Raw genomic sequence first — 27,686 nt, 5'->3', positions numbered from 1 at the left:
CCTTCCCGCATCCTCCAATCAGCTTTGGGGTACTTTCAAGACTGCTAGCAACTTCCAATTTGTCGACAAACCAGAGCAACGCTTACTCCAATCAGCAGATGTCCTGTTGTCATAATTCTGAATAGGTAAGACATCTTCACGACCTCGACAGAAAAGGGTCGTCAGGCACGCGGCACTCCTTCTCCCAAAAGTCCGTCGTGTGTCCAGCAACAACCGCTCCGTCACGACAAGCAGGTTCCCCAAAACCCAAGATCTTGTCCCCTAAAGCAGGTTCCCCTAAACCCAAGATCTTGTCAATTTCGTTGAGGCCAGTTGAGTAGCTCCAATGTCTTTGATCCTACCAAGCAAAAGGCTTGTAAAACTCCACTGTGCAGGATGGGAAGTGACATGAGGGTGTTGGTTTCTTTGAAGTATTGCAATCCACAGGAAGATTTAACTCGACCCGAGATCTACAAACCGGAGAGGAAGCAGGACCGGACTCCCCTCCAGGCACCTTTTCTTTGAACTGTTTTGTGACCAAAGGCAGCGGCTGTTTACGACCCCCTTCCTTTAGAAACAGCTGTTGCCATGTAATCAGGGAAAGACCAAAAAAAAGAGGCGTCGTACAATCTTTCGTCCGAGCGTGGTGGAACACTGTACAAGGGTACAGGTGTACGCGCTCTCCTCATTGAGCCAAATTTAATTCTGTCTGATTCCTTGCTTCTTTGTCTGTTTAATAGATGTTATCAGTGTTTGAACCCGACACTTATCGACTACGGTGTCCGCACAAACTACAGTGGCGGACCTGCGCAAATTTTCAGAACTAACGCAGATCTCAAATACACATCAGCAGGTACCAGAAGGTAAGAAAAGTTGGTTTTGCATAATATTGTGAAACAAAACGTCAAATATGTCCGCTAATATGTGCCATTTTGCTGTCCTTATACACACACCATAGTGACACTTGTATCTCTGACTACAGTAGCTGTAATGGGCTGACAATCCATCAAGCGGTACTAAAACATTTTGACAGATTTTTGAGTGCCGTGTGTAATGTTCTTTATTTCCAATGGAACATTTTAAAGTTTTGGTGTTGTTAACTGACGTCAAAGTGCAGTCTACACGTATAGCTCAGTTGGTAGAGTGGCCATGCCAGCAACTTCAGGGTTCCAGGTTCGATCCCCGCTTCCGCCATCCGAGTCACTTCCGTCGTGTCCTTAAGCAAGACACTTTACCCACCTGCTCCTTGTACTACCCACCTGCTCCTTGTACCACCCACACGGCTTTAAAAGTAACTTAGATATTGGGTTTCACTGTGTAAAAACGCCTTGAGTCACTAGAGAAATTCACAATTCACATCTCATGTGTGACTGCCATCTACTGGTCACACTTATTACACCACGTACCAAATAAAATTGCTTCGAGGTCGGTAAGCACAACCAGAATGATTCCGTATATTAGGCGCATTGGGTTAAAAGGTGCAATGTTGATTTATAAAGTTCAAGTTGAAGTACCAATGATTTTCACAAACACTAGGTGTGGTGAAATTATTCTCTGCATTTGACTCATCATCCTTGATCACCCCCTGGGCGGTGAGGGGAGCAGTGGGCCGCAGCGGTGGCCGCGCCCGGCAATCATTTAAGGTGATTTAACCCCCAATTCTAACCTTTGATGCTGAGTGCCAAGCAGGGAGGTAATGGCTCCCAATTTTATAGTCTTTGGTATGACTCGGCCGAGGTTTGAACTTACAACTTACCGATCTCAGGGCGGACACTCCAACCACTAGGCCACTGACCTGCCCCCCAAGCAAGCCCTGAGTTCGACAGATTCTTTTGATTCATTATTATTTTTTTAACAACAGCGACCCAAAAGGCCTCCACTCATCAAAGTTGAAAATAAGTAGAAACATCAATATGTAATATTTGAACTTTCAACGGATAAATCTCTAGATCAGGGGTGTCAAACTCAAATACAGAGTGGGCCAAAATTTAAAACTGAACGAAGCCGCGGGTCGAGGTTGAACAAATTAATCCTTTAATAGGGACCCAAACAAGTTTTGCATTGAATATTTACCAAGCAAGGCTTATATAACTTTATAGTGACATGCAAAATCGAGTTTTAAATAATAATAATTAAAAAATATCAATGGCATATCATATAAAATAAAAATACAGATTGAATGCCTCTTTTTGGCGGCGGGTTTGAGTTGGGGCGGGGTTCGGTTGTAGCGGGGGTGTATATTGTAGCATCCCTGGAGAGTTAGTGATGCAAGGGGTTCTGGGTATTTGTTCGGTTGTGTTTGTTGTGTTACGGTGCGGATGTTCTCCCAAAATGTGTTTGTCATTCTTGTTTGCTGTGGGTTCACAGCGTGGCGTATATTTGTAACAGTGTTAAAGTTGTTAATACGGCCACCCTCAGTGTGACCTGTATGGCTGTTGACCAAGTATGCCTTGCATACACTTGTGTGTGTGTGTATGAGCCGCATAAATTATGTGAGGGGGCCGGCACGCTGTTTGTATGGAGGAAAAGCGGACGTGGCGACATGTAGAGAACACCAAAGGCAGTGCTTTTACGGCCCGCCCCCAATATTATTGTCCGGGTGGAAGTCGGGAGAAATTCGGGAGGGGCACTGAACTTCGGGAGTCTCCCGGGAAAATCAGGAGGGTTGACGAGTATGAGTATTAGTGGTGAATGCGGTGTGACAGCGGCGGGCCAGCTCTAATGTTAATTTAATATTGCCTCAAGGGCCAAATGAAATTACACGGCGGGCCAAATTTGGCCCGTGGGCCAGAGTTTGACACCCATGCTCTAGACCGACGTCAGATCTACCCATCCATTACAACTTTTTATAACTTTTTGAGCAAGGCATGTCGGCTTTGAGTTATTAGTGTAAATTTTGCAACCGTTTTCTCATGACACTTGTTCGCTCTTTTATTCCACTTTTTAAAATAGTATTGTCAAAATAGGCTACGGAGTAAAATGAAGGAAACGTCATCCACTCACCAGTAGCTGCTGCAGCTCGTTGTGTGCAAGGGTCAGGCGGCGTCGGGTGTCTGGGATCATCATGATGGTCTCCTTCAAGCTCTCCGTCTGGAAGCACATGCGCCTGGTCACACCTCTCCCACAGAGCGGCCTACTACTTTCGGTTCACAAAGCCGAGAACCTGACTGGACCAAAGTCAGCTCTGGGCTAAACTAGCGATTAAAAAAAACGTCACGCGCCATCGCCGTCCAGGTGCGATGTTAACCTGACAAAGCGCAAGCGCGGAAAGCGAGCCGGGCTAAGCGGTGCCGGGCGGCGACAGAGAAAAGTCACGGCGCCCTCTGGCTGCGGTGGAATGATCCCATCAGCGCGGGATGAAGACGACACTTAAGAGAGCGTATTGATTCCATTAAAACAAAAACCTCTAATCCATCCTGCCTCAGGCGCGTCATCTCCAAACCATAATCCGTCTGGCCTCCCAATCTCGCCATTAACGCCAGCCAAGCGTGCCGCTCTGCTTGGGCCCCGGCCGCCGCTGTGAATGAACAAACAAAACCCACTCGCTCTGAATTTTTATGCTTGCTGTAAACAAGGGTGTTCAAACTGTGGCCCGGGGCCGTTTGCAGTTCACAGCTAATTGTTTTAATGGCCTGTTAAAAATTCTAAAAATACTATAAAAAACAAGCAAAGAGAGTAGAGTAAAGGAACAAATGGAGAAAAAGTTGACATTTTAACACTGATAACTGTTTTTTTCATTAGAAATAATCTATGTTGTTGTTATTGACCCATTCAAGGATCCAACTGGATCAAATATTCTATATTTAATTCTAAAAATACTATAAAAAAAAAACAAAAACGGGTGTAATGTAAGGAGAAAATGTTGACATTTTAACACTGTTTTTGTCATTAAAAATAATCAATGTTGTTGTTATTGACCCATTCAAGGATCCAATTGGATCAAATTTTCTATTTTTCATTCTCAAAAAATACTATGAAAAAACAAACAAACAACGGGTGTAATGTAAAGAGAAAAAGTTGACATTTTAACACTGTTTTTGTCATTAAAAATAACCAATGTTGTTGTTATTGACCCATTCCAGGATCCAATTGAAATTAAATATTGTATTTTGATCTATTTTTTTGGGAAAAAAAATTGCATATTTTGTAAGATTGCCGTATAAAAACAGAAGTTTTCTTTGACAAAAAGGGGTTTAAAAAAAATTATAGAAACTTATGATCTGATAAGCAAATTTTTTTAACGGCCTGCGGCACATTCTAAAAATACTGTAAAAAAACAAACAACGGGTGTAATGTAAAAAGAAAACGTTGACATTTTAACATAACTGTTTTTTTCATAAAAAATTATCAATGTTGTTGTTATTGACCCATTTAAGGATCCAATTGAATCAAATATTCTATTTTGATGTATTTTTGGGGGGAAAAATTGTATATTTTTTAGGATTGCTATATAAAGAGGTTTTTGTTGACAAAAAGGGCATAAATAAACTTATGATCTGATATACAAATTTTTTTAATGGCCCGCGGCACATTCTAAAAATACTATAATAAAACACACAGAGTGTAGTAAAGGCGCAAACGTGTGTAATGTAAAGAGAAAAAGTTGACATTTTAACGCTGATAACAGTTTTTTTCATTAAAAATAATCAATGATGTTATTGACCCATTCAAGGATCCAAATGAATAAAATATTGTATTTTGATGTATTTTTGGGGGGAAAAATTGCACATTTTGTAAGATTGCCATATAAAAACAGAGGTTTTCTTCGACAAAAAGGGCATAAAAAATAAAAATAAAATAAAACTTATATGATAAGCTAATTTTTTTTAACGACACGCAGCACATTGTAAAAATACTATAAAAAAACAAATAACGAGAGTGGAGTAAAGGCACAAAAGGGTGTAATGTAAAGAGAAAAAGTTGACATTTTAACACTGATAACTGTTTTTTTTCATTAAAAATAATCAATGTTATTGACCCATTCAAGGATCCAATTAAATCAAGTATTCTATAATAATAATTATAATAATAATAATATAATTATGAATAACGACTAATGTTAGCAATTATTGGCTTATTTAGGACTCAAATTTCACCTCAATTATTCCACTCCATCAGCATTTTTTTTTCTGCCACAAAAACAGGGTTTTCTTGGACAAATAGGACATAAAACATAAAAAAACTCAACTTTATATCGACGGAAGTTGGTCTAGAGCAGGCATGTCAAACTCATTATGGTTGCCCTCAGAGGGCCGCTTTTAACAGTGAATAATATACAGTAAGAATATAAATGTGTGTACATAGACCATGTGTATAATTGTCTATGTATTTGAACATTACGTACGCTGTACATAAACTCTTTAGATTGTACGGTTTAAAACTGTCAGCTCAGTCGCCACAAATTTACCGTAATATTTGCATTTTTTTTATTTTTATAAAGGCATATATAATTAATGGAATTAAATTAAATGCAATGGAAAAACTTTTTTTTTTTTTAGAAAATGGATGGATGGATGGAAAAACTGTACCACTTGTGTATTGACGGAAAGATTCATGCTAGTTTTTTTTATACTGTAAAATCTATGGGTGTTGTGTTTTTATAGTGTATTATTACTCTATACTGAATAACGGGACGAAAGTGGATTTTACTGTAAAAAAAATGTTACTTGACGTGGTTCGGGCATATAGTCAGGATGCCACGCGAACGCCTCCCTCAGGAGGTGTTTTGGGTACGTCTGACCGGTAGGAGGCCACGGGGAAGACCCAGGACATGTTGGGAAGACTATGTCCCCTGGCTGGCCTGGTAACGCCTCGGGATCCCCCGGGAGGAACTGGCTGGGGAGAGGGAAGTCTGGGCTTCCCTGCTTAGGCTGCTGCCCCCATGACCCAACCTCGGATGAGCGGAATATGATGGATGGAAATGTTACTGTAAAAGTTTTGCATAAACAATTTGTTGGATTGAAATCATAGGTCAAGCAGATATTTAAGTATTTATCTTTATTCGAACAAAAACATTGTTTTGAAATGTATGATGATATAATATTTTGTTTTATTATTAGAGATGATTAAAGTGTAAATGTATGTAATTGCACACAGTATTTATTTTTGTAATACTTTTATTAAGAAAAGATAAGGAACTTTATTAACACATTTCCACCCTTTCGGGGGCCACACAAATTAATATGGGGGGGCAGCTCTGGCCCCAGGGCCTCGAGTTTGACACCTAAGGTCTAGAGATTTAAGCGCTGTAAGTAAAAAAAGAATATGTTTACATGACTTCCTTTTAACATTTCTATGGTGGAGACCATTTCGGGTCCCCGGTACATTTAACATTTACCAAAACTGATTGAAGCCCTCAGGGCTGGAAAAACCCCCCAAACGTTTATTTATCGTGTTGGTTAATATCAAAGCCGCCCTCGCATCCTTGGATACGTCAATAAGGGGGACAAAGTTTGGACGGCCCTGCGTTAAAGCGTGTATTGGCGTGGTCGGCGAGGGGGGATGAAGACGACGTGATGCCAGGAGAAGCAGCGTGAAGACGATCCATTAGCGTCATTCTGCTAATCAGGCCAATTGTTTGACATGCGAGCAACAAGCCGAGGGGAAGATGTCACATGTCCTGCTGGTGTTCTGTCAAGGCGCTTTGACAACCTGCCAGACAGATTCCTCATGTTCGGTTGCAGACTTGACTCCGGCTCATGTAAAGATTTCGGGCAGACTCAGCCAAAGTCTCGCTAAGTTATATTGCAATTTTCCACACCAACAAAGCAAGCATGCCGAAAAAAAAACGCTCAAACGTAAAATAAGGTTTTAGTCTTCTAAAGTGTGCTAGCTTGATGCTAATTTGCATTGGATTTGCCATAGACAGGCTACAATTAGCATTTGCCGATTTTACGTGGCGATTTCAACACTTCCAAATTTGGTAATGAAAACTGCAACTAAGATGAATATTTAAAAAAATGTTTGTAATCAGACAATATCTTGGCTATATTATATAGAACTTTTACCTGACACAATTGTTTTTATTTTTTATTTTATTTTAATCTTCTATTCCCCCCCCCCGTTTATCTGTATGTCATCTTTTTTGTAAGGGGCGCTGGAAGCCGGCAGACCCGTCAGCGATCCTGTTCTGTCTCCCTGTAATGTTTGTCTGATCTTGAATGGGATTGTGCTGAAAATTGTAATTTTCCTGAAGGAACTCTCCTGACGGAATAAATAAAGTACTATCTAATGTGAGTGTGAATGTTGTCTATCTGTGTTGGCCCTGCGATGAGGTGGCGACTTGTCCAGGGTGTACCCCACCTTCAGCCTGATTGTAACTGAGATAGCCTCCAACACCCCCAGCGATCCCAAAATGGATGGATGGACTAGGGTTGTACGGTATACCGGTACTAATATATTACCACGATACTAATCAGAATCAGCTTTATTGTCATTACGAATGACAATCATACTCGGTATAATGAATCATATTCGGTACTATACCGCCTCTAAAAAGTACCGCTCCCCCAGTGCTTCACTACACACCATAGGAGGATACAATAGCTCATCGGCGTCACAATGTAAACAAATGCCATGGGTGGATCTACACTTAACATCCACTTTAATGATACAAAGTACAAGAGCATATCTAGACAATACAACTATGATTACATCGATATTTTTTCGCATCGCAAAAAAATTATATTATGTTTATAAACTCAGGAACTACGTCCCTGGACACGAGGACTTGGAAAATGAACAATGTATGATCCTGTTACTACTTGGTATCGGATTGATACCTAAATTTGTGCTGTCGTCCAAAATTAATGTAAAGTATCAAGGAAGAGAAGAATAAGTGATTATTACATTTTAACAGAAATGTAGATAGAACATGTTGAAATGGAAAATAAGCCGATATTAACAGTAAATGAACATTTTTACAGCCTGTCCCTCAATGTTGACAAAATAATAGGTAGATAAATGACACAATATGTTACTGCATATGTCAGCAGACTAATTAAGAGTCTTTGTTTGTTTACTTACTGCTAAAAGACAATTTGTCTAGTATGTTCATTATTTTATTTAAAGGCCAAATTGCAATAATAAACCTATTTTTAATGTACTCTAAGATTTTATAAAGCCAATAATGACATTTTTTGTGGTCCCCTTTATTTAGAAATGTATCGATAGGTACCGAAAAGTATCGAAATACATTTTGGTATCGACTGTCATCTGCAGTCTTCTTCAGACGGGTCACCTGACCACTGTGATGTGTTGCCTGTCAGCTGTTGTTATAGGCATGGCCAACCAGGCAGACCTGTCATCTCTACCTGGTTGGCAGTGTTCTTCTTCTGTTATGATGTTGGCCCGTTCATGGAATGTTCTCAAGACTGACAGTTTGTGTGCTGTCAGCTGTTCGGAGGTCCCAAGTATGTATTGGACGGTGTGTGTCAGTTTTGGATGAACAGTAATATTTTGACTGCAGTCATCTTGGCGGTGGAATTTGTTCATCTGTTCATTTCCAGATGTTTCCAGTCTTGTCAATACACTGGTAGACTTGCCAGGTCTACGCCTATAACAGGGGTCGGCAACCCAAAATGTTGAAAGAGCCACATTGGACCAAAAATACAAAAACAAATCCGTCTGGAGCCGCAAAAAAATAAAAGCCATATTACATACAGATAGTGTGCCATGAGATATCAACTGAATTGTGAGGACGTAAATGAAACTAAATGAGCTCAAATACCGTATTTCCTTGAATTGCCGCCGGGGCGCTAATTAATTTAAAACCTCTTCTCACTCCTGCGCTTACCAAAGGTATGCGGTAAAAGTAAGCATGCGCTAATTATTTTAAAACCTCTTTTCACTCCGGCACTTACCAAAGGCATGCAGTAAAAATTTGAGTGTGATGTAAGGATACCATCATGAAAAGCACATTTAATAAAAAAAAAACGTTATTATGGTCTTACCTTTATGTAACGCATGTGTCAAATACATACATACATTTGTGGAGACTATTAGGCTCTTGCCGCCACAATCCAATCAGCTTAGTTGCATGCCGATAGCAGGAAGTGACTGGTATGCTCTTGCTCTATTTACTCTTTGGGAACTCGGTGCTCTCTCCCTCGCCATGTGACAAGGAGAGAGCACCGAGTTCCCACGCCGCCAACTCCAGCTTGCCCTGCCTGTCTGTCGGACCGTCAGCTCCACAGGTATATTGATAAAACATAGCTGCATACTGTTCTTTTTAGCATACCGAATAGCTTACTGAATAGCTCTTAATCTTCTTCCCTTTATGCGATTTCAAATTACCGGTATTGAAATCAGCCTCCTCCATTTTGAAAATGATGACAGGGGAAGTGTCACTCGTGATGTCACGAGTTTGACCCGGCGGTAATACTAAGCATGCGCTAAGTATTTTGCAAAGCGAGTCTGACCCGACAGTAATTCAAGGCAGGCGCATACCATATGCCCGGCGGCAATTCAAGGAAATACGGTAGCTACAAATGAGGCATAATGATGCAATATGTACATACAGCTAGCCTAAATAGCATGTTAGCATCGATTAGCTTGCCGTCATGCAGTGACCAAATATGTCTGATTAACACTCCACACAAGTCAATAACGTCAACAAAACTCACCTTTGTGCATCCATGCACAACGTTGAAAGTTTGGTGGACAAAATGAGACAGAAAAAGAAGTGGCATAAAACACGTCTTAGAAAGTCGAAGAAAGCTATACATGTAAACAAACTACGGTGAATTCAAAGACTGCCAAAATTAGTAGGACAAAACGACGCTCGCCAAATACTCGAATCAGTGAAGCATGTTTAATATAAACGGTAGGGCTGCGAATCTTTGGGTGTCCCACGATTCGATTCAATATCGATTCCTGGGGTCACGATTCGATAATATATCGATTTTTTCGATTCAAGATTCAAAAACGATATTTTTCCGATTCAAAACGATTCTGTATTCATTCAATACATAGAATTTCAGCAGGATCTACCCCAGTCTGCTGACATGCTAGCAGAGTGGTAGATTTAAAAAAAAAAGCTTTTATAATTGTAAAGGACAATGTTTTATCAACTGATTGCAATAATGTAAATTTGTTTTAACTATTAAACGAACCAAAAATATGACTTATTTTATCTTTGTGAAAACATTGGACACAGTGTGTTGTCAAGCTTATGAGATGCGATGCAAGTGTAAGCCACTGTGACACTATTGTTCTTTTTTTTATAAATGTCTAATGATAATGTCAATGAGTGATTTTTAATCACTGCTATGCTGAAATTATAACTAATATTGATACTGTTGTTGATTATATTCATTTTTGTTTTACTACTTTTGGTTTGTTCTGTGTCGTGTTTGTGTCTCCTCAATTGCTCTGTTTATTGCAGTTCTGAGTGTTGCTGGGTCAGGTTTGGTTTTGGAATTGGATTGCATTGTTATGGTATTGCTGTGTAGCGGTTTGTTGGGTTGATTTAAAAAAAAAAAAATCAATTTAAAAAAAAAAAAAGTGAATCGATTCTGAATGGCACAACAGATTCGATTCGTATTCGAATCGATTTTTTCCCACAACCCTAATAAAAAGTGTGCTTTATAACAATTAGGGAGGTTTGTGTCATGTTTGTCCTCCTACAGAAACCCTATTAAAACAAAAAATACGTTTTTTTTCCCCTACATCTTTTTCCATTTTTCATACATTTTTGAAAAAGCTCCAGGGAGCCACTAGGGCGGCGTTAAAGAGCTGCGGGTTGCCGACCCCCGGCTTATAAGAACAGCTGATAGGCAACACGTCACAATTCTGACGAAGACTGCAGATGACAGTCGAAACGTGTCTAATATACCAGGTACAGGGATTTGGTTCCGTATGGGTTGAAAAGTGAATCGTACCCATCCCTGCGCCACTCACGTGTTGCTTGATGAGGTAAGTGTCGGCCGCCTCCGCTTTCAGCAGCTCGATCTTCTCCTCCTGCTGCTTGGCCTCCTTTTTATACGAGACCTCTTCTTTGATCAGCCTGCACACAGGAGACACCCTTGATGCACAGCACAGGCCAGAAGTTTGGACACACCTTCGCATTCAATGCGTGTTCTTTATTTCCATGACTATTTACATTGTAGATTGTCACATCAAAAGTATGAATGAACACATGTGGAGTTATGTAAAATGGTGAAATAACTGAAAACATGTTTTGTATTCTAGTTTCTTCAAAATAGCCACCCTTTGCTCTGATTACGGCTTTGCACACTCTTGGCATTCTCTCCATGAGCTTCAAGCACACGTGTAAAGGGTGGCTATTTTGAGGAAACGAAAATATAAAACATGTTTTCAGTTATTTCACCTGTTTGTGTGAAGTACATAACTCCACGTGTGTTCATTCATAGTTGTGTTGCCTTCAGTGACAATCTACTATGTAAATCAGACCTGGGCAAATTAAGGCCCAGGTTAAGCTTTTCAATCTGGCCCCCCCAGACCTTCCCAAATCATTTTTTTAGATGTTTAAAGGGGAACATTATCACAATTTCAAAAGGGTTAAAAACAATAAAAATCAGTTCCCAATGGCTTGTTGTATTTTTTGAAGTTTTTTTCAAAATTTTACCGGTCCCGGAATATCCCTAAATAAAGCTTTAAAGTGCCTTATTTTTGCTATCTTCGAAGCCACTATCCATTTCCCTGTGACGTCATACAGGGCTGCCAATACAAACAACATGACGGTTACCAAAGCAAGATATAGCGACATTAGCTCGGATTCAGACTCGGATTTCAGCGGTTTAAGCGATTCAACAGATTACGCATGTATTGAAACAGATGGTCGGAGCATGGAGGCAGATAGCGAAAACGAAATTGAAAAAGAAATTGAAGCTATTGAGCGAATAGCTATTGACGGTATTCCGCCATAGCATGGGTGTACCTAATGAAGTGGCCCATAGCATGGCTGCCTTATTAGCATCGCCGGTAAAATGTGCGGACCAAAGTATCAGGACTTTCGTATCTTGTGACACTGGAGCAACTTAAATCCGTCGATTGGTAAGTGTTTGTTTCGCATTAAATGTGGGTATCTAGTTTCAAATGTACATACAGCTAGCGTAAATAGCATGTTAGCATCAATTAGCTGGCAGTCATGCCGTGACCAAATATGTCTGATTAGCACATAAGACAACATCAATAAAACTCACCTTTGTGATTTTGTTGACTTAACCGTTGCAAATGCATCTGCAGATTATCCATACATCTCTGCGCCATGTCTGTCTTAGCATCGCCTGTCAAATGTGCAAACACTCTGGCAAATTCAATGGGGGTCTGGCGGAAGAAACTTTTGCATCTTCGGGCCAGTGGTGCAACTTGAATCCCTCCCTGTTAGTGTTGTTACACCCTCCGACAACACACCGACGAGGCATGATGTCTCCAAGGTTCCAAAAAATTGTCGAAAAAATGGAAAATAACAGAGCTGAGACCCGGTGTTTGTAATGTGAAAATGAATATGGCGGGTGGGTTACCTCGGTGACGTCACGTTCTGACGTCATCGCTAAAAGACCGATAAACAGAAAGGTGTTTAATTTGCCAAAATTCACCCATTTAGAGTTCGGAAATCAGTTAAAAAAATACATGGTCTTTTTTCTGCAACATCAAGGTACATATTGACGCTCGCATAGGTTTGGATATTAATGTTCCCCTTTAAGATGGAAAGTGTAGCTGCCATTATGATGTGCATTGACGTTTTCAAATGACTAAGTCTTGAACTGTACAAAGTATCGTATTTTTCGGACTATAAGTCACAGTTTTTTCAGGGGTGCGACTTATACTCAGGAGTGACTTAGGTGTGAAATTATTAACATATTACCGTAAAATATCAGATAATATTATTTAGCTCATTCACGTAGGAGACTAGACGTATAAGATTTCATGGGATTTAGCAATTAGGAGAGACAGATTGTTTGGTAAACATTAGGGGTCTAACGGTACGTGTATTTGTATTGAACCGTTTCGGTACGGGGGTTTCGGTTCGGTGCGGAGGCGTACCGAACGAGTTTCCACACGGACATATTAGGTAGCGTAAACAATACTCAAAATGCCTGACATTTGAGGCATTTAAGAAACTCTGCCCTGACAGCCCCGCAAAAGAGGACATGTCCGGTGAAAAGAGGACGTATGGTCAGTCTATCTTAGCCCGGTTGCTGCTAGCATGCTAGCAAAAGAGGACATGTCCCATGGCACATTCTAAAAATAGTATTAAAATAAACAAAAACATATCAAAAGTTAAATAAAAAAGCTTGAAGGTTGAATGTAATTTAGAAAAAGTTGCAATGTTGACTAATAAAACAAAACTGTTTTTTTGTCTTTCAAACTGTCATTGCTCAAAACATAATATTGAATCAAAATCATTATTATGAATTATTGACCTGTCACGGCGTGGATTCGAACCCAAGATTCTTCCACAACAGATTCCCACAGTCCTTCTGGCAGCAGGCCAGTACACGCCCCCACGCACCTATAGCACCACGCCCACTCATCGCACCAGCTGCAGACTGCCTGTCCTCAGAGCACCTGGCAGCAATCAAGGGCACAGCATAAAGTCCAGTCACTCCTTGGATCCTGTGCCAGAACGTCGTTGACTCCTCTTAGTAAACATATACGTCTCTGGCTTCCCTCTCGTTGTCCTCGCCTCGTTTGTCCCTTTTGCCTGTTTGCCTCGCTGACTTGTCCCTTGTCCTCCTTGCAGTTGCCTCCCTCGATCCTTGATCACCCGCTTGGACTCGGACCTGGTTTGCTTGCCGCCTGCCTCTCGACCTCCTGCCTGTCCCCGGATCACCCTTTTGCCTAACCCTCCTTGACCAGACGAAGGTTTCATTCATCATGCACATACAACATCCTCTTGTTTTATGAACATGGTTAACTTTACTTTTAAACCTGCAGCCAACACTTAAGAGTAGCATACACATCCCACACAATCATCAAAGGTTCCAATAAACCTGGTAACCTTAAGTCTCTCGTACCGTCGTCTCCTTCCAGTCCTCACGTACACAACACTATCCAGGGTTGCAATTACTTCACATCAAATATTCCAGTAAGAAAAATATTTTTGGTGAAAATTTGCAAATTTGGTAAATAACCCCAAAAAATTATATTTTGTTGTTTTCTTACTGTACCGAAATCGAACCGAACCGTGACCTCTGAACCGATGTACGTGCCGAAACAACATTTTTGTGTACCGTTACACCCCTAGTAAATGTATAGCATGTTCTATATCAGGGGTAGGGAACCTATGACTCGCGAGCCAGATGTGGCTCTTTTGATGACTGCATCTGGCTCTCAGGTAAATCTGAGCAGACATTGCTTGACCCGATAAGTAATGCATAATTCCACTTGTAATCACAGTGTTAAAAATAATGTTCAAGATATAAAACATTCTTGTGCATTTTTAATCCATCCATCCGTTTTCTACCGCACTTGTTCAAGAAGTTGCGTTAATGGTAAGAAGTTATTTATTATTGGTTGGTGTGGGGCTTGCCCTCCTAGGGGTTCGTCAGACCACCAAGCACCGACATGAGAGCCTGTTTCAGGGTTACAATATTGCTTTATTTTTCAATAAGTCAGTTGCTTTCCAGCAATTGTCTTTTTCTCTTTCGTTCTTGCTCGCACTCTGGCTCCAGCCCCAACCCCGTCTCTCTCCCTGGCTGCTGGTTATAAACAGAGCGACAGGTGATTAGATAACAAGGCCCAGGTGGGCCATCTACGCTCGTTGCTGATTTCGAGGCCGGTCCTGGCACACCCCGCTTTGTTGCAGGCCTGCAGGCCATGCCCCCTCCACAGTTAGCTTCAGAATAACAATGTTATTACAAAGAATAAGAGACCTATTATACTCTAGAAATGTTAGTCTTACTTAAAAATGCACGTTGTGTTCAGTGTTAAAAAAACAATATATGGCTCTTACGGAAATACATTTCAAAATATTTGGCTTCTTGGCCTCTTGCAGCCAAAAAGGTTCCCGACCCCTGTTCTATATGTTATATTTATTTGATTGACTCTTACCATAATATGTTAGGTTAACATAGCAGGCACCTTCTCAGTTGGTTATTTATGCCTCATATAACGTACACTTATTCAGCCTGTTGTTCACTATTCTTTATTTATTTTAAATTGCCTTTCAAATGTCTATTCTTGGTGTAGGGTTTTATCAAATAAATTTCCCCCAAAAAATGCGACTTATACTCCAGTGCGACTTATATATATTTTTTTCCTTCTTTATTAAGCATTTTCGGCAGGTGCGACTTATACTCTGGAGCCACTTATGCTCCGAAAAATACGGTATTTCAATGGTTAGAATCTGCGCTTTTGAATGATATACTAGTTACTATGGTAATCTAATTAGTTACTATGATAATGTAATTAGTTACTATGGTAATGTAATTAGTTACTATGGTAATGTCAGTCACAGCAGCTCAGACAAGGCACCAAGCAGTGTGGGTGGGGAGCGTTTCCACAGTGTTTCCAGGGCCTGAAATGTGGGTGTCAGGGACAGATGTGGAAGGAGATTTTTTACAACAAAGTTCTAAAGCTTAGTGATATATAAGATGTATCAGATTGTAGGTGGGGCTTTATTTTAACCTTTGCTTTCATACTTCGCTGTGTTTGTTCCATTTTTGTTGCGTTTCGCTTTAATGTAAAATATGTGGATGGAGAGGGGGTGCGACGTTCATATGTTGTCAATAGTCAGTGTTTTATCCTTCATAGTAATATTGTGAAATCCCACATTCTTTGTTTTCATGTACATTCTGGGTGTCTTATTCAGTACAAAAAAATTAAAATTCCATTCCTGTCGCATGGCGGTCTGTCATAAAGTTTTTTTAGCATTAAATCAGACATTATTGTGAGGTTTTGTATTAGTGTTCCTAAAAATAGATATACCGGCCCCAAGTAGGACTGGGCGATATATCGCGGGTTTGTCTCTGTGCGATACAGAAAATGACTATATCGAAATAGATATACCGGCCCCAAGTAGGACTGGGCGATATATCGCGGGTTTGTCTCTGTGCGATACACAAAATGATTATATCGTGATATTGGAGTATACGTTCTCACGCAGTTGCTTTTAGCTGCGGGCATTACACTGAATGCGTTTCCCACTCTTTCTTGTCTCCTTCTCAAAGCGACTTAAAACAAGCGCACCTTCGTACATACGTCACATGCTCCCGCGGAGCAGAGAGGTAGCGACATGGTAACGTTAGCTTTGATGCTAGCGGAGTGGTGCAGGTGGTAATACGAAAGAGAGAAGGTGCAATATCTGGTAACAAATGAAGGAAAAATGATTCCCAAGAAAAACAGCGGGGGGTCCATCATTTGCCGGTGGTTTGGCTTCAAGCGGGACGATGGTGAACAATTATGCGGCAAAAGCATTGCTAAAAAAAAGTAGCACCGCTGCTAATGTGGCATCAATTGAAAAGTCACACGCTAGAGAATGAAGAGTGCTTGAAACTCCGCATGTCAACATCTCCGTTCGGTGCCCCACCAACAAAATGCCGAAGCAACTATTTCCAGATCAACACCGTATGAAAAAAAATTGTCAACAATAGAAGAAGATAACCTGCGCAGGAACCTACTACATAGCGAAGGACATACACTATTTGATTTCCTATTATGCAGCTCATTTTTATTTGACACTTATTGAAATATCTTGTGTGACAACATGCACAAAAGTGCACTTTATTTGTTTTAAACTATTCTAGTGGTGTTCTGTACAAAAAGTGCACTTAACTAGTGTTGTTTTGATATGTCATCTTAGTGACATCATGCACAAAAGTGCACTCACAGCTTGAATTAAAATGTCTCTGACAATCTTGCACTTTCTGTTTTGGAAATGACATGAATGTTTGTGCCCCTGCTTAATAAATACAGTTGTGATTTCCCTCTCTGCATGAAAGTTTAAAAGTAGCATATACTAATGCAGTATGAAGAAGAATGTTTTAATGTAGACACATAAAAATCATCATACTGGTGTGATTATATGCATCAAGAGTTAATTCAAGGCTAAGGCAAAATATGGAGATATATATGATGTATTGTGACACGGCCTAAAAATATCGAGATATTAATAAAAGGCCATATCGCCCAGCCCTAGCCCCAAGACACATTTTTTCTCTCTAAATTTGTGCCCCGGGAGTCAAAATAAATGCCCAGGCCTGATGTAAATAGTCATGAAAATTAAGAAAACGCATTGAATGACTGTACTGTATAAACATAAAACTTTCTATTGATACCGCTAAAGTCCGCAACGTGGCATTTCGTAAAAGCAGAGGTGATCGAGCTGTGAACTTTGACGCCCGTTCCATGTGCAGTCTTGAATAGAGATGTCCGGTAATATCGGCCGATAAATGCTTTAAAATGGAATATCGGAAATTATTGGTATCGGTTTCAAAAAGTACAATTTATGACTTTTTAAAACGCCGCTGTACAGAGTGGTACACGGAGCAGTTTCGTCTCCCAGTCATACTTGCCAACACTCCCCATTTTCCCGGGAGACTGCGGAATTTCAGTGCCTCTCCCGAAAATCTCCCGATTTCCACCCAGACAGCAATATTGGGGGGCGTGCCGGCCTAATCACATAATACCTATGGCTTTTCACACACACACAAGAGTGAATGCAAGCATACTTGGTCAACAGCCATACAGGTCAAACTGAGGGTGGTTTTTGATTGATTGATTGAAACTTTTATTAGTAGATTGCACAGTTCAGTACATATTCCGTACAATTGACCACTAAATGGTAACACCGGAATAAGTTCTTCAACGTGTTTAAGTCGGGGTCCACGTTCATGATGTCGTATAAACAACTTTAACACTGTTACAAATATGCGCCACACTGTATAGCCACACCAAACAAGAATGACAAACACATTTCGGGAGAACATCCGCACCGTAACACAACAGAACAAATATCCAGAACCACTTGCAGCACTAACTCTTCCGGGAAGCTAAAATACCCCCCCCCCAACCTCCTCGTGCTTTCTCAAGGAGAGCTGCAATTTTGATGCATGTTCAAAAAATTAATGCACTTTGTGACTTTAATAATGAATATGTCAGTGCCATGTTGGCCCTGCGATAAGGTGGCGACTTGTCCAGGGTGTACTCCGCCTTCCGCCCAGTTGTAGCTGAGATAGGCACCAGCCCCCCCCCCGCGACCCCAAAGGGAATAAGCGGTAGAAAATGGATGGATGTGGGCACTTTTTTCCATGACTTGAGTTGATTTTTTTTTTGGAAAACCTTGTTACATTGTTCAATGCATCCAGCGGGGCGTCACAATAAAATTAGACATAATAATGTGTTAATTCCACGACTGTATATATCGGTATCGGTTGATATCGGAATCGGTAATTAAGAGTTGGACAACATCAGAATATCAGCAAAAAAGCTAATATCAGACATTTCTAATCTTGAACCCTTTTTTCTGAAATTGAGGAGCATCTCAACGCTCAATTAATTGATCATCAATTTAGTCCCTAATTTGGAGCAAGTCAGCTGGTAAATGGGCCTCTTTGCCTTGATTGTTAGTGAAAATGGTCTTAAACACATTGATCTATTTTGATTATTTATCAATTACAGGTCAAATGGAAGTAAATCTATTAAACACATGCCCGCCCTGATTGGAATAATGGACTTGGAAAATATGGCCGCTGATAATGATTCCCAACTAATGGTCTTTTTCCGTCGGAGTGACAACACAAATTTCTTTTTTTCCCCTCCTTCATGAAGTCAGCAGCGAGTGATTCGCCATTAATCAGCCACATTAGCGGCGAGGCTTCCCCGCCGTGTTGCGCTGCTCCTCGCATTGCCGCGCTGGCCGGCGCCACTCTGTCATATTTTACGTCAATTACGCCTCATCCTGACACTGCTTCCGTCAGGGCGCTGCACGACGGGCGACCTGTTTGGAGCGCGCACGCACACACACACACAGACACAAAAAGATGGCTTGAATAATTTGAATACAACTGAAGGACAGTCTAATAACAAAATGTCCATTCCTGCCCCCTTTTTCCAGTGCTGATGTTAATTTCTTATTTCCCACAGAGTTGGAGAGCCGGGGTCGCGGCTGGTTTTAAATAGACCTGCCACCTCCGGCTTAATGGAAAAGGCAGCTCGGTGGAAAATAGGAACGGGGGGAAAAAAAGGGAATTAAAGCCGGCCGACGCCACCTAGTCAGCCGCCTTCTCCCGCACTGTATTTTTGAGGCAGCGTGTCGTGGAATGACAAAGGCAAATTACTCTTGTCATTTGATTAAGGCCATCCGCATCGCCGGGGCGGCGAGCAGAATAGACCCCCGGCTTTGCCGCGGAATCAAAGGAACGACAGGGGGGCGGCTGAGGGGACCTGGTGACGGAGCACACTTGTAAACAGGCTGGCAACTTTACAACAGCTGGGAGGTCATACAATTTGGAGAAAACAGACAAAAAACACGTCTCAAAGTCGGACAAAAACACGGGGGATGAACAATGACGGTAACAGTATCATAATACCGCAATATTTTGGTATCAAAATTATTACAATAACACTGTGATGTGATACGGTAGAGCTGGACTATTATGGCACAAATAATCACAATTTTTTTTTTATTGATATCAGCGATGTCCGATAATATCGGACTGACGATATTATCGGCCGATAAATGCTTTAAAATGCAATATCAAAAATTATCGGTATTGCTTTCAAAACGCTGCTGTACGGAGTGGTACACGGACGTAGGGAGAAGTACAGGGCGCCAATAAACCTTAAAGGGGAACATTATCACAATTTCAAAAGGGTTAAAAACAATAAAAATCAGTTCCCAGTGGCTTGTTGTATTTTTTGAAGTTTTTTTCAAAATTTTACCGGTCCCGGAATATCCCTAAATAAAGCTTTAAAGTGCCTTATTTTTGCTATCTTCAAAACCACTATCCATTTCCCTGTGACGTCACACAGGGCTGCCAATACAAACATGGTGGTTACCACAGCAAGATATAGCGACATTAGCTCAGATTCAGACTTGGATTTCAGCGGCTTAAGCGATTCAACAGATTACACATGTATTGAAACAGATGGTCGGAGTATGGAAGCAGATAGCGAAAACGAAATTGAAGAAGAAATTGAAGCTATTGAGCGAATAGCTATTGACGCTATTCGGCGTGGGTGTACCTAATGAAGTGGCCCATAGCATAACTGCCTTATTAGCATCACCGGTAAAATGTGCGGACCAAACGATCAGGACTTTCGCATCTTGTTACACTGGAGCAACTTAAATCCGTCGATTGGTAAGTGTTTGTTTCGCATTAAATGTGGGTATCTAGTTTCAAATGTACATAAAGCTAGCGTAAATAGCATGTTAGCATCGATTAGCGTAGCATGTTAGCATCGATCAGCTGGCAGTCATGCCGTGACCAAATATGTCTGATTAGCACATAAGTCAACAACATCAACAAAACTCACCTTTGTGATTTCGTTGACTTAATCGTTGCAAATGCATCTGCAGTTATCCATACATCTCTGTGCCATGTCTGTCTTAGCATCGCCGGTCAAACGTGAAGACACTTTGGTACATTCAATGGGGGTCTGGCGGCAGATTTCTTGCCAGTGGTGCAACTTGAATCCCTCCCTGTTAGTGTTGTTACACCCTCCGACAACACACCGACGAGGCATGATGTCTCCAAGGTTCCAAAAATTAGTCGAAAAAACGGAAAATAACAGAGCTGAGACCCGGTGTTTGGAATGTGAAAATGAATATGGCGGGTGTGTTACCTCGGAGACGTCACGTTCTGACGTCATCGCTAAAAGACCGATAAACAGAAAGACGTTTAATTTGCCAAAATTCACCCATTTAGAGTTCGGAAATCGGTTAAAAAAAATACATGGTCTTTTTTTCTGCAACATCAAGGTATATATTGACGCTTGCATAGGTTTGGTGATAATGTTCCCCTTTAAAGGCACTGCCTTCGCGTGCCGACCCAATCACGTAATATCTACGGCTTTTCCCACTCACAAAAAAAATGCAAGACATACTTGGTCTACAGCCACACAGGTCACACCGAAGGTGGCCGTATGAACAACTTTAACACTGTTACAAATATGCGCCACACCAAAAAAGAATGACAAACACATTTCGGGAGAACATCCGCACTGTAACACAACATAAACACAACAGAACAAATACCCAGAACGCCTTGCAGCATTAACTCTTCAAGGACAATACAATATACACCCCCTGGCCACCAACCCAGCCCACCTCAACCTCCTCATGCTCTCTCAGGGAGAGCATGTCCCAAATTTCAAGCTGCTGTTTTGAGGAATGTTAAAAAAAAAATTATGCACTTTGTGACTTCAATAATAAATATGGCAGAGCCATGTTGGCATTTTTTTTCCATAACTTGAGTTGATTTACTTTGGAAAACCTTGTTACATTGATTAATGCATCCAGCGGGGCATCACAACAAAATTAAGCATAATAATGTGTTAATTGCATGACTGTATATATCGGTATCGGTTGATATCAGAATCGGTAATTAAGAGTTGGACAATATCGGAGTATCGGCAAATAAGCCATTCATCCCTAATTGATGTTGTGATCAACATTGTTTATAAGATAATTTACAAATTTTAATACGAGTATTTATTGTACCACCAAAAAACAAACAAACCTGCATTTAATTAGTAACGAATAAACCACAAGTAAAATAATAATAATCTTTCCTATTCTTGCTTGATGTGCAGCTTAAGTTGTTCAACAGTCCGGGGTCTCCGTTATGGTATTTTAGGCTTCATATTGCACCACACATTTTCAGGTCTGGACTAAAAGGCAGGCCAGTCTAGTATCCGCACTATTTTACGACGGAGCCACATTTCTGTAACATGTACAGAATGTTATTTGGCATTGTCTTGCTGACATAAGCAGGGGCGTTCATGAAAAAGACCTTACTTGGATGACAACACATGTTGCTCCAAAACCTCCATGTACCTTTCAGCATTAATGCTGCCTTCACAGATGTGTAAGTTACCCATGCCTTGGGCACTAATACACCCCCATACCACCACAGATGCTGGCTTTTGAACTATGTGCCGATAACAATCCAGACGGTTCTTTTCCTCTTTGGTCCGCAAGACACGACGTCCACAGTTTACAAAAAATAATTCAAATGTGGACTCGTCAGACCACAGAATACTTTTCCAATTTGCATCTTTCCATCTTAGATGAGCTCGGGCCCAGCAAAGCCGGCGGCGTTGGTGGATGTTGATAAATGGCTTTCACTTCGCATAGTAGAGTTTGAACTTGCACTTAAAGACGTAGCGACCAACTGTAGTTACTGACAGTGGTTTTCTGAAGTGTCCCTGAGCCCATGTGGTGATATCCTTTACACACTGATGTCGCTTTTTGATGCAGTACCGCCTGAGGGATCCAAGATCACGGGCATTGTCGCTTACGTGCATTGATTTCTCCAAATTCTTTTGATGATGTTATGGACCGTGGATGGTGAAATCCCTAAATTCCTTGCAATAGCTCGTTGGTAAATGTCGAAACACCATTTATGGCATCTTTTCGCGATGCAAGGTACACGACGTCGACAAAGTCGACAACTCACCCGAGCCCGAGTTCTATTTCCAAAATGGTCTCTGAAAAGACCCTGTTGGACCTTAGTGGTTCTACTCCATTGACCTGAGATGCAACACAAACATCAACCATTGCAGCATTTGAAGAATTATACTATTATAATAGTATTTTCCCCCCACACTACGGACAAAATATGACATTGCGCTTCCTCGCCGCCATCATTACCACCGCAGGGAGCATGCATTAATAACGTGACCCTCATCAAATCACAATCAATACTACATTACGCAGACGCCATCGGCAGGCGGCAGGTAGGGAGGAGAACCTAATCGAGCTCCTTTTAAAAATATCTGCACCAAGTTCCATTAGGAGCTGGGGAGGACACAGCGATATCTTTCTGGAGCTGCAAATAAACATACATTCTTCACAAATATAACTGGGTACATAAGGAATTTGGAATGGATGTAACTTTTTAAATAAATAAATGATAAATGGGTTGTACTTATATAGCGCTTTTCTACCTTCAAGGTACTCAAAGCGCTTTGACACTACTTCCACATTTACCCATTCACACACACATTCACACACTGATGGAGGGAGCTGCCATGCAAGGCGCCAACCAGTACCCATCAGGAGCAAGGGTGAAGTGTCTTGCTCAGGACACAACGGACGTGACGAGGTTGGTTCTAGGTGGGATTTGAACCAGGGACGCTCGGGTTGCGCACGGCCACTCTACAACTGCGCCACGCTGTCCAGACAGAAATACTACTTCCACCTGCGCGCAGTTATGTACACTGCACACTAAAGATAGACCGCTTTAGGGTCAAATCTCAGAGTGAAGCTAAAATTCACTGAATCCTTGAAAGGACAACTTAAACTTTGGAACGTTGTAGTGCTTTTTGCCGGACTTGCTGCCAAAAGTGGTACACGGGCTCCATCTGGTGGTACACCAAATAATCAATTAATTAAATATTTAGAGACCAAAAATATTAAATATACCAGTTTTTAATTAATATTTAGGTCTACTACACTACTGTATTTTAATGTTGTCATTACGGTGGTACTTAATGAATACTTATGTCTACTACACTACTGTATTTTAATGTTGTCGTTATGGCGGTACTTAATGAATACTTAGGTCTACTACAGTAATGTATTTTAATGTTGTCGTTATGGCGGTACTTAATGAATACTTAGGTCTACTACACTACTGTATTTCAATGTTGTCGTTATGGCGGTACTTAATGAATACTTAGGTCTACTACACTACTTTATATTAAATGCTGTCATTACGGTGGTACTTAATGAATACTTAGGTCTACTACACTACTTTATTATAATGTTGTCATTAAGGTGGTACTTGACGAATAATCAGGTCTATTACACTACTGTACTTTAATGTTGTCATTATGGTAGTACTTAATGGATACTTAAGTCTACTACAATACTGTATTTTAATGTTGTCATTATGGTGGTAATCATTGAATATTTAGGTCTACTACAGTACTGAATATTAATATTGTCATAATGGTGGTACATAATGAATAATTAGGTCTACTACACCACTGTGTTTTAATATTGGTCATTATAGTGGTACTTGATTAATACTTAGGTTTACCTCACTTCTGTATTTCAATGTTTTCGTTATGGTGGTACTTAATGAATACTTAGGTCTACCATACTACTGTATTTTAATGTTGTCATTATGGTGGTATTTAATGAATACTTAGGTATACTACACTACTTTATTATAATGTTGTCATTATGGTGGTACTTGATGAATACTTAGGTCTACTACACTACTGTATTTAGTGTCATTATGGTGGTACTTGAATAGTTGGGCCTACCACAATACTGTATTTTAATATTGTCATTATGGTGGTACTTAATGAATACTTAGGCGTACTATAATAATGTATTTAAAGTTGTCATGATGGTGGTACTTAATGAATACTTAGGTCTACTACACTACTGTATTTTAATGTTGTCGTTATTGTGGTACTTAATGACTACTTAGGTCTACCACACTACTGTATTTTAATGTTGTCATTATGGTGGTATTTAATGAATAATCAGGTCTATTACACTACTGTATATTAAAGTTGTCGTTATGGTGGTAATTAATGAATATTTAGGTCTACTACACTACTGCAAATTAATGTCAAAATGGTGGTACTTAATGAATACCTAGGTCTACCACACTACTGTATTTTAATGTTGTCATTATGTTCGTACTTGATGAATACTTAAGTCTACTATACTACTGTATTTAATGTCATTATGGTGGTACTTAATGAATACCTAGGTCTACCACACTACTGTAGTTTAATGTTGTCATTATGTTGGTACTTGATGAATACTTAAGTCTACTATACTACTGTATTTAATGTCATTATGGTGGTACTTAATGAATACTTAGGTCTACTACACTACTGTATTTTAATGTTGTCATTATAGTGGTACATCATGAATACTTAGGTCTACTACACTACTGTATTTTAATGTTGGTCATTATAGTGGTACTTAATGAATATTTAGGTCTACTTCACTACTGTATTTTAATGTTGTCATTGTGGTGGTCCTTAATGACTACTTAGGTCTACTACACTACTGTATTTTAATGTTGTCATTATGGTGGTAATTGCCTTAAAAAAAGAATTACAAAAGGGGAAACTAAATAGTTAATTTTCAGAGTTACTTTTTAAATAAAGTAACTAGTAACTGTAAGTAGTTACTGGTTTTCAGTAACTAACCCAACACTGCTGGTTATATACAAATCCCGTTTCCATATGAGTTGGGAAATTGTGTTAGATGTAAATATAAACAGAATACAATTGTTTGCAAATCCTTTTCAACCCATATTCAGTTGAATGCACTACAAAGACAAGATATTTGATGTTAAAACTCAAACTTTTTTTTTGCAAATAATAATTAACTTTGAATTTCATGGCTGCAACACCTGCCAAAGTAGTTGGGAAAGGGCATGTTCACCACTGTGTTACATCACCTTTTCTTTTAACAAGACTCAAACGTTTGGGAACTGTGGAAACTAATTGTTGAAGCTTTGAATGTGGAAGTCTTTCCCATTCTTGTTTTATGTAGAGCTTCAGTCATTCAACAGTCCGGGATCGCCGCTGTCGTATTTTACACTTCATAATGCGCCACAGATTTTCATTGGGATACAGGTCTGGAGTGCAGGCGGGTCAGGAAAGTACCCACACTCTTTTACTATAAAGCCACGCTGTTGTAACACGTGGCTTGGCATCGTCTTGCTGATATAAGCAGGGGCATCCATGATAACGTTGCTTGGATGACAACATATGTTGTTCCAAAACCCGTATAGACCATTTAGCATTAATGGTGCCTTCACAAATCTGTAAGTTACCCATGCCTTGGGCACTAATGCACCCCCATACCATCAGAGATGCTGGCTTTTGAACTTTGCGCCTATCACAATTCGGATGGTTATTTTCCTCTTTGTTCTGGAGGACACCAGGTCCTCTGTTTCCAAATATAATTTGAAATGTGGACTCGTCAGACCACAGAACACTTTTCCATCAGTCCATCTTATATGAGCTTGGGCCCAGCGAAGCCAGCGGCGTTTCAGGGTGTTGTTGGTAAATGGGTTTGGCTTTGCATAGTAGAGTTTTAACTTGCACTTACAGATGTAGTGACCAACTGTAGTTACTGACAGTGTTTTTATGAAGTGTTCCTGAGCTCATGTGGTGATATCCTTTACATGCTGATGTTGGTTTTTGACGCAGTACCGCCTGAGGGATCAAAGGTCCTTAATATCGCTTACGTGCAGTGATTCCTCCAGATTCTCTGAACCTTTTGATGATTTTACGGACCGTAGATGGTAAAATCCCTAAATTCTTTGCAATAACTCGTTGAGAAATGTTGTTCTAAAACTGTTCGACAATTTGCCTACAAAGTGGTGACCCTAGCCCCAACCTTGTTTGTGAATTACTTAGCATTTCATGGAAGCTGCTTTAATACCCAATCATGGCACCCACCTGTTCTCAATTAGCCTGAACACCTGTGGGATGTTCCAAATAAGTGTTTGATGAACATTCCTCACTGTTATCAGTATTAATTGCCACCTTTCCCAACTTCTTTTTCGCGTGTTGCTGGCATCAAATTCTAAAGTTAATGATTATTTGCACACGAAAAAAATGTTTATCAGTTTGAACATCAAAATATGTTGTCTTTGTAGTGCATTCAATTGAATAAGAGTTGAAAATGAATCATTGTATTGCTTTTATATTTACATCCAACACAATTTCCCAATTCATATGGAAACGGAGTTTGTAAATTAAACCCTGGTAGTTTGACAGCCACAATAATTGTGTGACAGGGCGTGTAGCTTATTAGCAACACGGAAGCTACAGCAAAACATACAGAATAACAACCCAAGTCCATCATTTTAAGCATTAAAACTCACATTACACAACAGGTTGTGTTTATTATTCAGAAAGACCGGTGTTAGTTTCTCCGAACCCCGCTCGGTCATTGCGTTAGCCGGCTGGAGGCCTGGCTAAAGCATCGGACTGGCGTTAAGGCTACATGCCGTAAAACTAACGCATTCGCGGCCTACTCTGTCGCCGAGTCTACCCAGCCAAGCTAACGAGCTAGTTGGCTAACTTCGCCAACGGCAGGCTTGGGGTTTATCTTATATTACACACGTACCTCTTCAGGACGCCAGTTTTGATCTTAATTTGTCGTATCCTCGGGTCGGTCATGATTCCAGACGGCGGGTTTTATTTATTGTAGAGATTGAGCTGTCCTGATGCTATCTCGGTAAAGCCGGTGCCTATGTGCGTGCAGGTTGAAGGCAGGGAAGACGAGTCGAACACGGAGGAATCGATCTCACGCGGCGGCTGAGTTGAGTCGATAGCTCGGCGCTCTTTTGGGAAAACTTCACAAAAAGAGGACTATTACATTGACTGACTTCTAAAAGCAAATAATTACACATTTTGTTGCGTTTTAAAAGGTTGTATATAATGTTTACTCTCTGCACTCTGCGTTAAAAAACAACTATTAATTGTTTTAATGAAGAGTTAAGCGCGTTATGCCTTAAATTCATTAAATCTTATCGGTGCCATCCGAGAAAACTAATTGACAAGGTTCATAGAGCTGTGTTCATCTCGTG

General features: G+C 40.4%; 1 protein-coding gene across 1 annotated transcript in view; it reads right to left on the bottom strand.

Annotated features, from left to right (window-relative positions):
* tbca (tubulin cofactor a) overlaps positions 1–27,393 on the bottom strand; it is a 40,243-nt gene extending 12,850 nt beyond the window's left edge. Inside the window, exons 1-3 of the mRNA XM_061907889.1 lie at positions 27,224–27,393; positions 10,879–10,984; positions 2,983–3,069 (exon numbers count right to left, since the gene is read on the bottom strand). Of these exons, the coding sequence (XP_061763873.1) occupies positions 2,983–3,069; positions 10,879–10,984; positions 27,224–27,276 (246 nt within the window). The 5' untranslated portion in view covers positions 27,277–27,393. The remainder of the gene's footprint in view (positions 1–2,982; positions 3,070–10,878; positions 10,985–27,223) is intronic.
* Between the last annotated feature and the right edge of the window lie 293 nt (positions 27,394–27,686).

This window comes from Nerophis ophidion, linkage group LG08 (assembly GCF_033978795.1).
Source record: "Nerophis ophidion isolate RoL-2023_Sa linkage group LG08, RoL_Noph_v1.0, whole genome shotgun sequence".
NCBI lineage: Eukaryota > Metazoa > Chordata > Actinopteri > Syngnathiformes > Syngnathidae > Nerophis > Nerophis ophidion.
The sequence above is the reverse complement of the archived record's forward strand: the minus strand, read 5'-3'. Positions and strand labels throughout refer to the sequence as shown.